General features: G+C 38.9%; 1 protein-coding gene across 15 annotated transcripts in view; it reads left to right on the forward strand.

Moving 5' to 3' along the window:
* Mp (Multiplexin) overlaps positions 1-15,511 on the forward strand; it is a 54,657-nt gene that overhangs the window by 1,159 nt on the left and 37,987 nt on the right. For 8 of the 15 annotated variants that reach the window (NM_001300032.1, NM_001300033.1, NM_001169887.2 and 5 more), the window contains exons 3-4: positions 12,170-12,288; positions 12,738-13,276. In NM_001300032.1, coding sequence (NP_001286961.1) covers positions 12,189-12,288; positions 12,738-13,276 — 639 coding nt within the window. In that variant the 5' untranslated portion in view covers positions 12,170-12,188. Of the gene's footprint in view, positions 1-12,169; positions 12,289-12,737; positions 13,277-14,098; positions 15,276-15,511 lie in introns of those variants that run through there. The other 7 variants (NM_001300031.1, NM_176294.5, NM_001169888.2 and 4 more) reach the window with 2 other exon arrangements.

Consider the following 15,511-nt stretch of genomic DNA (forward strand, 5'->3'; position numbering starts at 1 on the left):
GATTAGCTTTGCTTTTATTTACTTATTAAATAACATTTAGTTTTTCTCCATTTCTGCCGATATCATAATCGACCCATTCATGACGACAAACAAAATAGCCGACAAACAAACAAAGCAAAAACAACGGCAATGAACTGAAAATTAACTATGCATATTTGCGCAGCTCATTAATAAATATAACTAAGAGTCTATTGGTTTAAAAGAAGAAGCAATATTCGGCTTTTGGTTTGCCCTTGACGGATTTATTTGGCCATCTGTTGGCTCAAATATTGGCAGTATGTCTGCAATCTTGATTTAAAATCATACAAAATGTTTGCACATTATATTCACGTTTAAGGGTACTGACTTACGGATAAGTCAGCACTTCTGAAAATAACTATTGATTTGCTTACATAAAAGGAAATATAAAGGGTTATAATGCTAAAGAAAACCAACAACTCATTCTAATTTATGCCTAAAGAAAAGAACATTTAAATGTTTCTATTGCTGCAAAGTTTCTTTTAAAGTTTTCCCTATACCATCTGCAGTTTTTCTTTGCCTATCTTTATATTTTTTTTTTAGCTTCAATATTTTGTCGGCATTAGGAGTTCCCACATTAATGATCTTTCAACAGCATTATGTCGATGAAGTCTGCGATGGAGCAGCGGAAATTGAAGCTGTCGACGGGGCTAGTCAATAAGTCAACTTATTCGCCTGCGAATTTCGCGATTTATGGGGCCCAGCTTTATATATAAATACATACCTAAAGCGCGATAATTGCATATTGCAATCATGTCGAAATAAACTTGTAATTATTGCATATAAATCTTGAGTGAGAGCTGTCGCATGACTGCGAATCTATAATTATTCCATGGGTGGCTTCTGTGACAGTTTGAGTTTTCTGGTGAAATATTTGAAATATATTGAAGCATGAAGTGCATCCAAATTGCATCAGTTACAGGAAAAAATTTGACCTCCCTAAGTAATTGGTTTTTTGAAGACTTATTGCTTAATGGTAACGCACTGCATGATATGCATGGAAAATGTTGTATTTAAATTTTAAGATATTCAATCATTGAACTTTGAGAATATTCTAGTTTTTTTTGAATTTTTACCCACCGGTATCAAGTACGATTTTTTTTCATTTCCATGCGGACTGACCTAGCTTGTCCTAATTAAATGACAAATGCCCCGAATTTGGCAGGGAAAAAAGTTGTGACAGCAAACATTTTTGCCGCACATTTGTGTTAACATTCGTGGGCTTGACTGTTGAAAGTTTCCCCTTTTGTTGCGATTTTGTTGCCACTGTGTGACGACTCTAATTCACGGCAACAGCAACCGGCAGCGACAACTGGCCGAAAAGCAAATGTACTTTGATGTAATACACATAAACATTTGCAAAGGGGGTAATGTCAGCAGTATAAGTTACAAAAAACTCGGCAAAACAAGAGGAAAAAAATATGCCTAAAAATATGGTAGTAGGCTTCGTTGATGAAACTAGAACAATGTGTGCCATTTTGAGATTCCGTAGCGAAAACAAATATAAATCTTCATGAGTCAGTCGCAGCGAAACAAGTACGACTTTTCACTAAAAAAGCAATAAATGCAAACATGTAGAAATTAATTAAAATTGGCTACAAATTTGCATGTGACCCCCACACACCCACACCCCTCGATGTCGTCATATTTTTTTGTTTTTTGTTGCCACTTTGCAGTGACTCAGGCATAAAAGTGAGTGAACAATCGCCGATGTGATAACTGGAGGAACTTACGTCTCAATTAGGTCACTTGTGAATGGTAGTGCGCGATTTTCGTTCGATTCGCGCACTTGCAAAATATTTAAATTAGAAACATGCCCAGTATCCGCACAACTTGTTGCCTCATAAATGCCGCATACTCGCATCTCATCATAATATTGTTTAATGAAAGCAGACAGTTGGCGTTGAAAGACTAAGAGGGTCCCTCGGTAAGCAGCTGTCTGTCTGCAAGTCATGATGCACTTGAAAAAAAAAATATTTGAAAAATAAATACCTTTTAGGCAGAAAGTATATATTGACATATATCAAATTTAATGAAATTTATTCCAGATATTGATTCGTATTCATAAAATCTTTTGTTTTGATATTCGTTAATCATAATTTTTTCTCAGTGCATAACCGTAGTAAACTACTAAATCAAGTAGCCAAGCAGCTCCAAAGGTAACAAAATTAACAAAATATATGCCGCAAAATAAATAGCCAGAAGACGAACAGGTTTGCGGCATTAACGCGGCCTTACACTCAGATTGACTTTCCGTTGCCAAGATGTTAAGATGTTAATGCTGAAATGCCGAGATGCAGATGCATTTGCATCCCACAGATTCATGTTTGGGCTCCAAGTGAAAATACGTGTCCGTGTTTACATAAATATTAGCTAGGCAAGTGTTGCGCATAATTGTTGTGAAAGATTGGCGTGAATTATTTGCGGTGGGCGTGGCATGCGGGCATTGGGATTAGTCTAATCAGCGATTTGCATTTGAGGTTACTTTCCCACGATACCCAGGCCAAAGTGTCGCATTTTTTTGATAACGTTAATATTGCATTTACATTTTGTGCATTCTCGGAATAAAATCGCCTGCAATTTCAGTGAATCAACATTAATTCGCTGACCTTGCCATTAAATATTTTATCGTTGCTTGTGTTCCGCTTTTTTTTCGGAACTTGTTGTCATTGTTTATAAATGCAGGACAATGGCCATTGTCTCCTGTTGTTTATGCCTACGAATTGAAAATACATAAACAAAGACATTGTCTTTGATCAAAATTCTCAGTGATTGTAGTGCACTTTCGTCACCTGCGAAAGACATTTGGATATTTCCCGCTTTAATTGCGCCTTCTAATTGTCCGTGTACGATGGCAATCTGTAGTTAAATCATGTCAATTTAATTTATGCAAAACGCTTAGCGCCGTCACCTGAGCTTGGCGCCTCTGAATCAGTTTTTTTTTTTCGATCGATTCCCCGTGTTAACAATAATTGCCGGCCGCTGCCTTTGAACGCGTGCGCAACGCAAGCCGTTTAATCTGAATTTGCTCACTCAATGTGGGCTGGAATATATATTATATGTATATATATATTCATTTTCGGCCACTATCTGATCGATCGAAAGACAATTAGCCAAATAAGTCGACGGGCAGCAGAGAGATCGTACCCGTGCCGGCGTCTTAATTAATTGGCATTCATTGTGTGTGCCGGCGACTTGATGCGATGCCAAGTTGGCAGCGATTATCCGCCTCGATTGTCGCGGCAAAGAAGTTATGCAAAAACGCAGTGCACTGAGAGAAATTGCACGAAATTAGGTTAGATTTTGCATTCAAATGGCAGCAATAAAGCACTGAAAAGAAGGCGAATGTTAAAGGAAAGAAGCTTGAAAAAAAAACTAAATTGAAGTAACTAAAATTTAATTGTACTGTAGTTATATTATATATATGTATTAGAATAATAATAACAATCCTAACACATCTAACATACCGGGTTCGAAAAATATCTTTCTGTGCCATTTATCATAAATCTCGAATGATTTTTTATCAGATCGTTTGGATTTGGAGTCTGGTTTCCATCGGATTGCGGTTGTCCTCCAGTCGGCGATTTTTTTTTCCAACTTCTCATTCGACAATTTATGCACACTTTGGAAATTGAAATTCATGCATACTCATTGGCTAGACGTAAATTTTTTGACGTAATGGGAATTACTTTACATATTACGACTAAATTTGCTTCGAAGTTTGAGTGCAATTACTGAACATATTTATTCTCGATCAGTGGAAACTAGTTCTCCGTCTAACGATGTTAGTTCTCAGCCATGATTTGAATTTCTAAATAAAATACGGCGAAACATGAACAAACATAAATTACTCTAATAAATGGTTTATTTATGCCACACGTGCCATAGGAAAGTTTGCGATATCAGAAGCAATAAGAAAAACGAAATATGCTTTGGTTTTATCAGGCAATTTTTGTGCGACAAAAGTTTTGACTACATTTTGTATATAAGTTATATAATTAACTTAAATCTCTATTAGGTAAACTTGAAGACTGTTTCTTTTATCAAGCCTTTGGAAGAATCAATTTGCTACCAACGGACTTGGTAGATCATTAATGTTAATCTCAGCTTTTAAGATGCTTAAGCAGATGAAACAGATTGCGCAATGTATAAAATAAAAAGATAAAAGAAGTTCGTATATATTTCACATGCATATTGATACATTTAAACCGATCGGGAAAGCCATTTCTTGACTCTGCTGTTTCCATGTGCCCAAAGTTAATTATAAATACGCAGTCCAGCGATGGAAACTCATCCAATGAACCTGTTCGTCGCGTGATCGTCATAAATTCACATATAATGTGTATGCTTACAAAATATGGTATACACTTTTGAATTCGCATGAGAAGGCGTCTCTTTGATGCTGTCCAATAAATTCTAGACTAGCTACCAGATTACACTATGAAATCATTCCTCTATATGTAAAACCTACTTATTAATTAATTTTTTTTTGTTTTTTGTTTTTGCGTATATCGCCAGCGACAATGAGCTAAATGCGCGAGACGTGTGTGCATTTTAATATATTTATTTATTACTTCATTTCATTATCTCTGGCAGGGACACTCAGTCGGTGGGTTGGGGGTCACTTAGTCGTCCTCTGTGGAGCATGTAGGCACTAATGGAACTCGTTTCAATTAGGCGTGGAAGTAGAAACCTTTGACTAACAGTACCACGTATGCGTAATGCGCCTTTAGCCCGGCGAGGATGTGACTTATCGACATCAATCGTGTCCTGGCTTCCCATTTCCTGCTTTTGGCAGTCAAGTGCCACTCGACAACTCGCTACTTAACCTTTCAAGGAGTAATCCCAGCACCTCCAACCACCCCATCGCTACCCATCCACTCACATTGATTATTAACTGAAGTCCGGGACGCTTTATTGCCGCCTTTCGTGTGCGTGTCCTGGCACGGTGATGCTGCCCCTTCCATTCCAAATGGATATTAGATTTCGTTTGGCCAGGACACCGAGTCCGGTTAATAGATTTTTTTGTGCTTATCTGGTGACAGGGGGAGCACGCAGCAAGCTCATTGATTGCCAATCAACTGCAATCAAATGGGTTTCGTTCGGCCAGCTTTAATTCCTGGCTTTAATTCGGATTTCTTGCCGCACTTCTGTTGCCAAGCTGATAACGGGCTTTTGGCCATAAATACGTTTTGTAGCCAGTGGCAAGCTCGTATCAGTGGCCGCATTACGCATACGCCACCGAATCCTAGACCACAAAACTAGCATGATGAATGTTAACCCACTGCCATCTCCCGGGCATTCCATTACTCTTGTTTTTTGTTATTTTTTTTTGTGCGGAAAAAAGAGACATCTCGCAACATACACAACCACACACACAAATAAAATACATTTTTCCCGCCAACATTTTAATTTTATGCGAAAATAAGCAATAACAACAAGCATAGATGGCAATTTGAAAATAAACTGAAATGTTTATAGGTCTTTTATGGGAAAGCATGCAGTTGGTCCTACATCTGCTGCCACAAGGTCATCGCAGACAAATGATTCCATCAAAATTGGACAGACTGACGGACAAATAATTGTCTTTCCGCCAGCTGTCGTCTGTTGAAGTGTGAACATTAATGCCTATTTTTAAAGCGATAAAAATTTGAGTTGTGAAACTTTTGAGTTTCTGCGTTCTTTAGACCCTTGGGAATGCCGCGGTGTGTCTCGAAAGTTATAGAAAAGATTTTAGGACAAAATTTTAGCTTACTTCATGAGCAAAACAAAATTTTCCATGAATATCACAACAAATAATTAGTCAGCTTTCTTGCGGCGACTGTTAGCCAGAATTTTATGAACTTTTGCTCCATTTCGAGTTGCACTTTTTGGCATTGCGTGGCTGGCTGAATGCCAGCGAATGGAAATACGAAAAAATATTCACAGGCAACATCATCTCTATGTACGAAGTCGATCTTCGATACCAGACTGCGTGAAATGAAGGGGCCACCCAGTCAACCTTGAATCCCGTGTTGCAACGAAAGAGTTCAACTACCTATTTTGGGTTTTTGCGTTTGCCAAAAGATCACTGATCATTATTTATACTCTTTGGCTGAAGTGTCCGGTGAAAAAAAAAAAAACACACATATTGCATGCGAGATAAGCGGCAAAGAAGCTATAAATAAATGCAAAGCATTATAATGACAGCAATAACGAACACACTGATGCCTCGGCACACCCCATTCATCAAGTTCGATGGGACACGCATGGCCACAGCGGCAGATCTGGATATCCCAATTCCATTCGAATTCCCATTCTGAATCTGTATCCGAGACGCCTCATGATGCACATTTCATTGAACTTTTTCGCTGTCTGCGCCTTCGTATTTTTTTATTTTTGGTATTGCGACAACATGTTGCACATGGCCGCCTTCCAGCTAAGTGCAATATGAGTAGCACTCGTCGCTTAGAGATCATTTAAATCACTAGCCCGCAGCTGTTGCACCAAAAAAAAAACGAATCTAGAAACTATCATAAATTATTTGCATAGGAAAAAACAATCGCTCTTAATGGAAAATTGCACAATAATCAGAAAATAACTTTAATAGAACAAAACTCTAAAGCATTTCAAAAACTATTTGTATTGTCTTCTATTTGAAGAGTGTTTCGACTGATTTGTCTAGACACTTTAATACACTATTTTCTCCAAGTGTATATAAAAAGGGAAAGTGCTTTGTAGAAAAATAAAAGCGGGATGCAAGTGGCACATTGGCAGTTTCAGCTACTGCTCCTCGGCTTCCGAGGCATGTGGCCAATTAGTAGGACTGCAACTTAGCCACGTTCTTGAGGAGATCGGGGTCAGAAAGTAAAAGTAATTGGTTATGGAAAGCAAAACCGAGATCGCTGCATATTTATACTTTTTGTTTTTTGAACATTTTTTGTGTCTGGCGATTCAGTTTTTATGTTGCCATTTTGCCGGCATCATTATCAAGGGAATTAACCCAAATGCCAAACACAGAGATGATGTTTTTTTTTGTGCGGATCAAATGGAGTCGTAAATGGGGGGACCGCTGATATTTATACTAACGAAAATATACAGCCAAATTTACATCAAGCCGGCACAAAAAGTTCCTAGTCCGTAATTCTGTTTATTTATTTGCCATTGTTTGAGGCATTATTAATCGCTTGCCTGCGGCAGTAAGCCTTTAAATATAAGAGGAATTTTGTTATTTATATTTCATTGTTTGCCATTGATTCTGTCAGAAAGTCAAATATATTATTTTTGCACATTTTTCTCTAAATGTTTCAACGACCCCAACAGTGAGGAGATGTAGACTTTTTGAGGAATTACCAGGAAAAACTTGCAAGTTCAATGTTCCGAGTACTAAAGAATTTGATTGGTAAATAGTGCACCTGCAATTCGATTGTTTGCATACTTGGCCATTGTTCTGGCACATAAATAGCTTATGAAAAAATATGTCGAAAATTACCAAAAGGAATTTTTTTAATACAAAAAACAAAAAATAAAATATATTGCAGCTGCGAGTGACATGATCAATATGGTTTGGTATTGCTAAAAAATGCTCTATATTCCCTATGATATTTATTCTTTGGCGAGATTTAAAATTAAATTTAATGTTTTCTGAGAAACATAATTTCTCATTCTGTGAACATATCACTGGGTCATTTAAATTTCTTGGCCTGAATGTGGGCCTCTATCATCAATTTATAATTATTATGCCTCTGCAACGAAAACCCACTCATCACCTCCGATTTTGGTTGTCAGCTGGCCAATATCGAATTACGCTTTGGGCCTTTATCGCTCATCCATCCAATTCACACTCACACACTTTTGGCCAGCATGCAACAGTTGGTGTTGGCTTGAATGTCTTTTGGGGAAGTGGTTACTGTTGCTCTGGATTTGGCAACTTGTATTTCAATGCATTGTCGTTTATTTATGCTAAGCTGTTTGTACAATATTTCCCACCTTAAATGAAGGCACTTTAAATGTTAAACAGTCAGTCCAATCACTTGTTTGCCTTTGTGTGGATGTGCGTGTACGTGTTAACCCTTAAAATGTATAAAGCCAAATTTGGCATGTAAATCCTTTAAATCAAACAAAATGCGGATTGGGCGTTTCGGGGCGTAGCAAATAAAGCAAGGCCAATAAACGTCGGCAGGCGACACGCCAGCTGACAGGCAACTCTTTTCTCCATCCGGATCCCCAATCCCCATCACTGCATCCCCCCATTCCAGTCCCAGCACAGCAAATACATCACAAAACAAATTGGAAAACATAAAATCAACAAAGCTAATAGTTCACTTAGGGTCGCAGAGCCGGCGACAAAAAGTGCGCGACGAACGAAACAGGGCCCTGGGAAAATCTGTTAAGTGAAAGCCGAATGCGGAATACTCTCTGATAAGTTATAGTCAAATATAGTCAACTACAAATATAATTTTCTAAATTTTCTAATAAACACATGTAAAATAACAATGCAAGAACTGATTTCTAGAACATAGATACTGTAAAATCGAACTGAAGTTTTAAACGATTTTTATCAATATAAAAATAATTGAAATATGCACGTAGTTTTTTGCAAGTAGATTTAATTTTCTTTTAATAGTTTTTTTTTTCAAAAATCATACTTTCTAAGAATTCTGTTATACCGTTTCATAGGGTATTTCACTGCGGCTTCTTTCGTCTTTGGTCGCTCTACCCGGTTGAAGTGACATAGTGGCACAGTTTTGGTTCTTTTGCTTGGTCGTCGTCTGTGACCAGAGAGCCCTTTCATATGCCCCTCAGTCATATTGAGCCGATTTACTATTGAAAATAAAATTTTATTAGAATTTTCCCTCACTTTTTTGCGCTTTTTACGGGAGTTTCCCTTCATTGAATCTCTTACTTCTTTTTTTTTTTTGACAGTCTTACCGCCTTTGAATGTGCAACGCTCTGACGACTTTTGAATTTGACGTGCGCAACTTTTTACGACACTAACCACTGGGATCTATTTTGATTTAAAACAAAAAAAGTGCCAGCTGTTGCTGCTAGTTTGAATAAAATTTGATTGCTTATTGGTTTTGGGAATTGCATACGGTTCGGGCCAAATGGCCTGCCATGGTTATGCTGAGCAGCGGATGCAAAAGCGGAAAATCATAATGACTCGTAAATTCATAAGTGAAATACATGGGAGCTGGGTTATTCTTTTTTTTTTTTTGGCCCAGTCGGGGGGTGTTTTATTTATTATGACCGTTCTTTCGACACTTTCGTGGGCATTTACATGAGCCGAGCTCCGTCCACGCCCAAGTTTGCCGACTAGGCCTCAATAATCGGTCGTACGTGCGTCGCATTCTAAACAAACAGCCGGGAGTATTATTATTTGCCTTCCCGGGAGTCAGACAATCGGGTGCATATATATATACACATATATATATATATACAGATAAGGGCACAGCAATAGGTCTCGGGAATATAAGTCTTAAAATTACAGAAGTGGTGCAGCTGATTTTACTGATTGATTGTTTGTTTTGTTTTTATATGTGTGCATAATTGGATTCGGAACCAGAGCAGTGGTAATTAAATGTATATTTAAATGCCTATTATGGGTACTTAAATAAATTTTATAATTTATAAAAGCCTAAATAGTCACACACCTAAAACAAATGATTTGTATATAATATAAAATAGTGACTCTAGATTATCATAAGCAACGTATACCTATAAATGCTGTAATATATAAATAAATTTTTAAACTATGATTTCTCTCTCACCTTAAATAAATAGTTTTTACGCCAATACTAGAATGTATAAAGAAATATATTTCATATTTAATTTTATAGAAATATCCGAACTATAAATGCAACCCCAGTTGTGCCTGTATGGAGTGGTGATTCCTAGTGGGGAGTGGAGAACTTGTATCTCGAGGTGGAGCTTGGCCAAAAGGGGTCGCCGCTGACATTGGCCACGCGGTCCATGTTGCACGTGATGTGCGGCTCGCCGTCTGTGAACTGCATAAACGCTGCCTCATTATGTCAGGGAGCCAATTGCGAGGAGAGCAAGAAACAGGAAAGACACGCCACCAAAATCGCCAGGAATTCGTATGATAATGCTTGAAAATCACATTCCCCTTTTAGGGGGGATTGTTCAATTTGTATGGCTGTTTGTTTTTGGCGCCTAATGATGTCATTAAGTGGCTGAAGCAGATTGCCGAACATGCTATTTTGAGTCGAAAGACTTTTGGCCAAATATGATGTAATGTAGACAGCAGCACATGAAGTGTGTGTTGTTGGTTTAAAAAAGAGTACGATATTTCATTCAGAATGCGTTCGCATCGAAAGCTGAAGTAATTCTTTTTTATACGTGACGCAATTGTTCACTATTCTCATGTTTTCTATTTTTAAAGAAATTACCAAGCAATATAAAACACTGCAAAGGCAGTGAGTCACAAATCATGTTTGTATTTGATTTGATGGAAATTATAAAAAATCATAAGGGATAAAGAAACTTTAGAGGAAGGTATAGAAAAGTAAAAATGGCATACTTCCCATTTTCTACAAGTTAGTTCATGAAATTAATATGCAATTAATATCTTATCTTCGGTGTATTTTCTTGCCATTTTATGACATTTGTTGTTAAAAAATGATCGTAAAAAATGCATATTATTCCGAATAATTAAGATATAGATCGGCGGTTCGATGCAAGACTTCTTTTATGTGAATTGATGATTATATTGCCCAATTAGTTGAACATCGGTTGCCGAAATATTTTGAGCCAGTTGTCAGCTACAAATTGAGACAAGAATACACTTTTTCACGATGCTCACAATTGAAAGTAATTTGCATTTCATACACAGCAAACGTGGAGTGAAAGTGTTGACTTCAAACATATTTTTTTCTCTTTTTCGATTCTTTTTGTTGGGCTGCTAAGTCGGGCTTGATAAATATTAATTGTCCACAGACATTTCGGGGTCAGCGACATAGTTTCCGAATGTAAATTGTATCTGTAGATTGGATCTAAGTTTGCTGGGCAAGTGGCGCCCATTAATTGTGTAATACTATTGTGTTCAAATTATTCACACATGACGTATGGAGCAGCTGAACTTTTCTTGGAAACTCTCAATAGAATGGGGCTATCAGGCTGCCCTTGGTCACAGACAGGCTGAGCGATTAGAGCTGTGGGATAATGATTCACATTGATCTCCGACATTTCAACTGACACAGTGCCCCTCATAAACAAAGTAATTTTAATCTTTGGCTCATTTGAGCTCTAGGTGTGTCCCCAAACTTTGTAGGTAAACAGACACACAGGAAACTATTTTTAATGGGCTATTGAACGCTTATTGTTTGACAATGTATTTTAATTGGGCACAAACGAGCATTAAGCATAAAGTATGAAAAAAATATTTATTACTGCCCATTTGAACAGCTTGAATATATTTTATTTAAACGAATTTGCTCAAAATATTTTTATATAACGATATGAGTGTGACCACCTTGTTTTTCGATGATCAAAAGATCGTGAAGTTTAGCAAACATTCTCATTTGATTTGTGTGCAGCGATCTGCCCTTCATAATTACCATTATTTTGTTAATCTTTCCCGGCAATCTGACAACTTCGATCCCCAATGAATGAATCATAGTTTTTTCCACCGAAGCCTACGATTTTCGTTTGGCGAATGAATGAAGACCGACCGCAAAGTTGTGTGGCTTCCAGATGAACTATCTTTTTGGGTGTGTGCGATGGCATGGAAATCGGAATCGGAAAGGGCATGGGTATGGGCATGAGAATGGGAATGGGACAAGAGCATTGCGGTTTTGCCGGGGAGGTAATTACAAAATATGGCCAGCCAGCCAAGTTGGCCAAAAACCGTGTGGAGGGATGCCCGTGTGCATATAATTTCGGCATTGAGTCAAGTGTGCGACTCGTGTTGCCAATACTGGTGCCCATAATTGCGGGCGGCGCATAAAGTGTCTGCGGTTGGTTTATTTCCACGCACAAGTGTCCGCAAAAGTGGAGGGGAATTGTATGCATATATGCGGAATTGCGAATGCAATCCCAAACTGGCCACATTTGTGCATTGATTACCCAGCGAAACGGAAGTGCCGCTTTAATCTCATAATTTTACAGATTCAAACGGATGGCAGCTTATGTTTTTATTGCTTTTTTTTTACAGACTCCCCACTCTGTTCAAGATGCGTGTGCTACAAGGCGTAATGTTTGCATTGGCAATGATTTGCACGCTCCTGGTTCCAGTGCTAGGATCTTTTGAGCTGGTTGGACAGTCCATTAAAGGTTAGTACGACTCTTTATTGTTTTATTTTTTAACTTTAAATTTTAGCACTTAAGAAAATCTATTAGTAATATATAAGTATTAAATAGAAATGAAGAAAAGAGCTTAGGTGCTGCAAATTTCATATTGCATTGCGATTGCGGAATGGTTCAAAACTGTAGCATACTTTTGGGCACACACATTGCACTCCAGTGAACCTCAAACTGTAATATTTCCGTCTTAAGAAATATGTAAAGCAATTAAGAAATATTTGTAAAAATACTGGCGATTGCCTTTAAAGTACATTATTAAAAAAAAAAAAAGTTGTAGAAAATTCCAAGCCATTAGAAGTTTGCGAACATGCCAATTAAATAGTTTCTGAAGTTAGTTGTTTTATACCTAACGCTAAAACCAAAATAAAACCAAAAATTTCGTAATAAAGGCAATAACACATACTTGGCTACCTTTTCAGATGCCCTGGCCGAATACACACTGACCGACATCATGAACAACAACCAATTCGCGGGCATCGAGTTCGGTGAGGCGGAGGACGGCTTCCCCGCCTTCCGTTTCCTGCAGACGGCGGACGTGAAGTCGCCGTATCGAATGCTCCTACCGGAGAAGCTCTACGAGTTCGCCATTCTCATCACTTTCCGGCAGAGCTCGCTGAAGGGCGGCTACCTGTTCAGCGTGGTGAATCCGCTGGACACGGTCGTCCAGCTGGGCGTTCACCTATCGCCCGTCGTGAAGAACAGCTACAACGTATCGCTGGTCTACACGCAGGCGGACCAGAACATCGGCCGCAAGTTGGCCAGCTTCGGCGTGGCTCATGTGCCGGACAAGTGGAACTCGATTGCCCTCCAGGTGCTCAGCGACAAAGTGTCCTTCTACTACGATTGCGAGCTGCGCAATACCACTCTGGTCACCAGGGAGCCCATTGAATTGGTCTTCGATTCGGCGTCCACTCTGTATATTGGCCAGGCGGGCTCAATTATTGGCGGAAAATTCGAGGTAAGTTCTGGCGGCGGCCAATTTGATTATGCCTTTGATCTGCAATCTATTGTAGGGGAATGATTTTCGAAACGCTATCGAGCACCTAAAAGTTGCCCAATATTCAATTGAAGTGCCATTTTATTACCGTAGGGGTTGAGTTTAGAAATCCATTTTAAGTGGATTTTTAATTAGTGGTCAGAAGCACAATGGTTTATTCCTGGAAAACATTATTTTGCGGACTGAAACATGACCTAATTATCTATACTTTAGGTCGCTGATGTAAATTTATGCGTAATAATACAATAATACCAGAAAGTTATAACTTAAGTAAGTGATTTATATATCATTGAAATTATTAATTCGTTTAATACGAGGGAGAACATTGAATCATTCTATGAATTATCTAATTTTATCTTGAACAATGTTTTTATTTGTAAAAGAACGTGTAGCACTTTTTTTTCTTGCTGTGCAACTCCATTCAGCAATAGCTGAAAGCTTTTCACCACTTAAGACTTGAGTCAGCCCAAAAGTGGCGCCACTTGGCCATCTGGCGGAAAAAGTTGGCAACCTCTCAAAGGCACTCAAAAGCGCTCAAACTTCCCTTAGCGATTCGTATACGCCATGTGGGCTTGAGTATTGCGTATACCCCCCGTTGGCCGGAGAATAACTCACTCGATTCTCGACACTCGATTCTCTCGATGGAGCGAATTCAGCGCTCGTTGGGATTCAGCTACCGAGTGAACGATTCGAGCTGGCACGAGGAGCAATGTGTTGTCTGTGGCACGAACAGATTGCTGTGATTTGATGGGCCTCCTTGGGCTGCGAGTGCGTTTACCTTTTCAGTTGCGTTCGCGTTTTCCAGCAGTTCAGATGGCCACGCGGCCGGTTAAAAGATGAGCCTATCGTTGCTGCCGTGCGGTCGGTACTCGTCCTCGTCCACGTCCATATCCACATCCTCGTCGTCTTTGTCGTCTTCGTCCTGCTCGTCTTCGTCCTGGTTTTCGGACGTCGTGAGTGCGGTGGCAGCTGGCACTACTACTACCAATACTACTACTGCTACTTCTGCCGTAGCTATTATAGCCCCAAAAACAACTGCAAATGATGCCCTTGTGCTGGCTTAGCCGCAAAAAATGAAAGTGATTTATATGGCCAAATGAAATATGCTCGCCTAAGTGAACCGACCGGCCCGGAATCGAGTCAATTAAAATTCAATTATGCGACCAAAGATGAAGGAGAGGCCGCGTAAGCGTTTGAAAACCGTTCGACCGCTGAACTCCTGACTGAACCGGAAGTTTAAACTGCCATTGTAGTGTGTTCCCCCAAGCATAATCCTAGCAATCGATCATATCACAAGCGGATAACTGAGTACATATCGTGCAACAAAAACTGGGTTAAGTCTCAGACTTGCGAGACTTATCAACGGCAAGGATATACGCCAGATATCAAAACTGCAATTACTTTTATCCTTGTTCTGCTTGTTATCGTCGTCGTTTCTTGTCTTCGCGTTGCGATTGCCGGTTGTAAAAGTTCAAGAAATAGTGGTGGAAAACAAACGAATATAAACCCAAACACTGTCCAAAACCCCCACCAAAAACTCCACTCAGCGAGCTTGTTCGAATGGAAATCAATCAATTGCACAATGCCAGAATGCAGGCGGTGTGAAAAAGTGAATTAATTGCACAGCACGACGTCAAAGCTAAGAAACATAACGAACAGCAATTTAACCATAAAGAATAAAAATTACAAATAAAGACCCCACATGACACGACTGTCATTTGTAATTACAAATGAGTATGAAAAAATGGGCATACATAATTTACAATTACTATAAATTTTAAAGCAAAACACACATACCTATAAATACAGCAAAGTATTTGCAATTAAATTATCTGTGATTTTTGTCAACATATTAAATATTTTGCGTGCGCGTGATTAAACCCCATATTTCGTATTCGAACCCGTATACCATCATTTAAAGTGAATAGTTGTGAATGGTCCCAGTGCGTTCGGCTTAAAGGTAAATATGGCTAGCTGGCCAGATATAAGAGCTACTTCGTACACACAAATGGTTTGGGCAGTCGCCCAACAAAGTGTGCATGGTTAGCGCATAAATTGTGTCAAGCCAGGTCGGGACTGAAAATAAAACCCCATAGTCCGGCCAGGATTCAAATAGGCAGGATATAGCGCCGCATGGATTGCCCTGGCATGCCTAAATCAATGGCAAACTCATTAGGGCTCGGCGAAAACAGTTTT

Source organism: Drosophila melanogaster, chromosome 3L (assembly GCF_000001215.4).
Source record: "Drosophila melanogaster chromosome 3L".
NCBI classification, from domain to species: Eukaryota; Metazoa; Arthropoda; class Insecta; order Diptera; family Drosophilidae; genus Drosophila; species Drosophila melanogaster.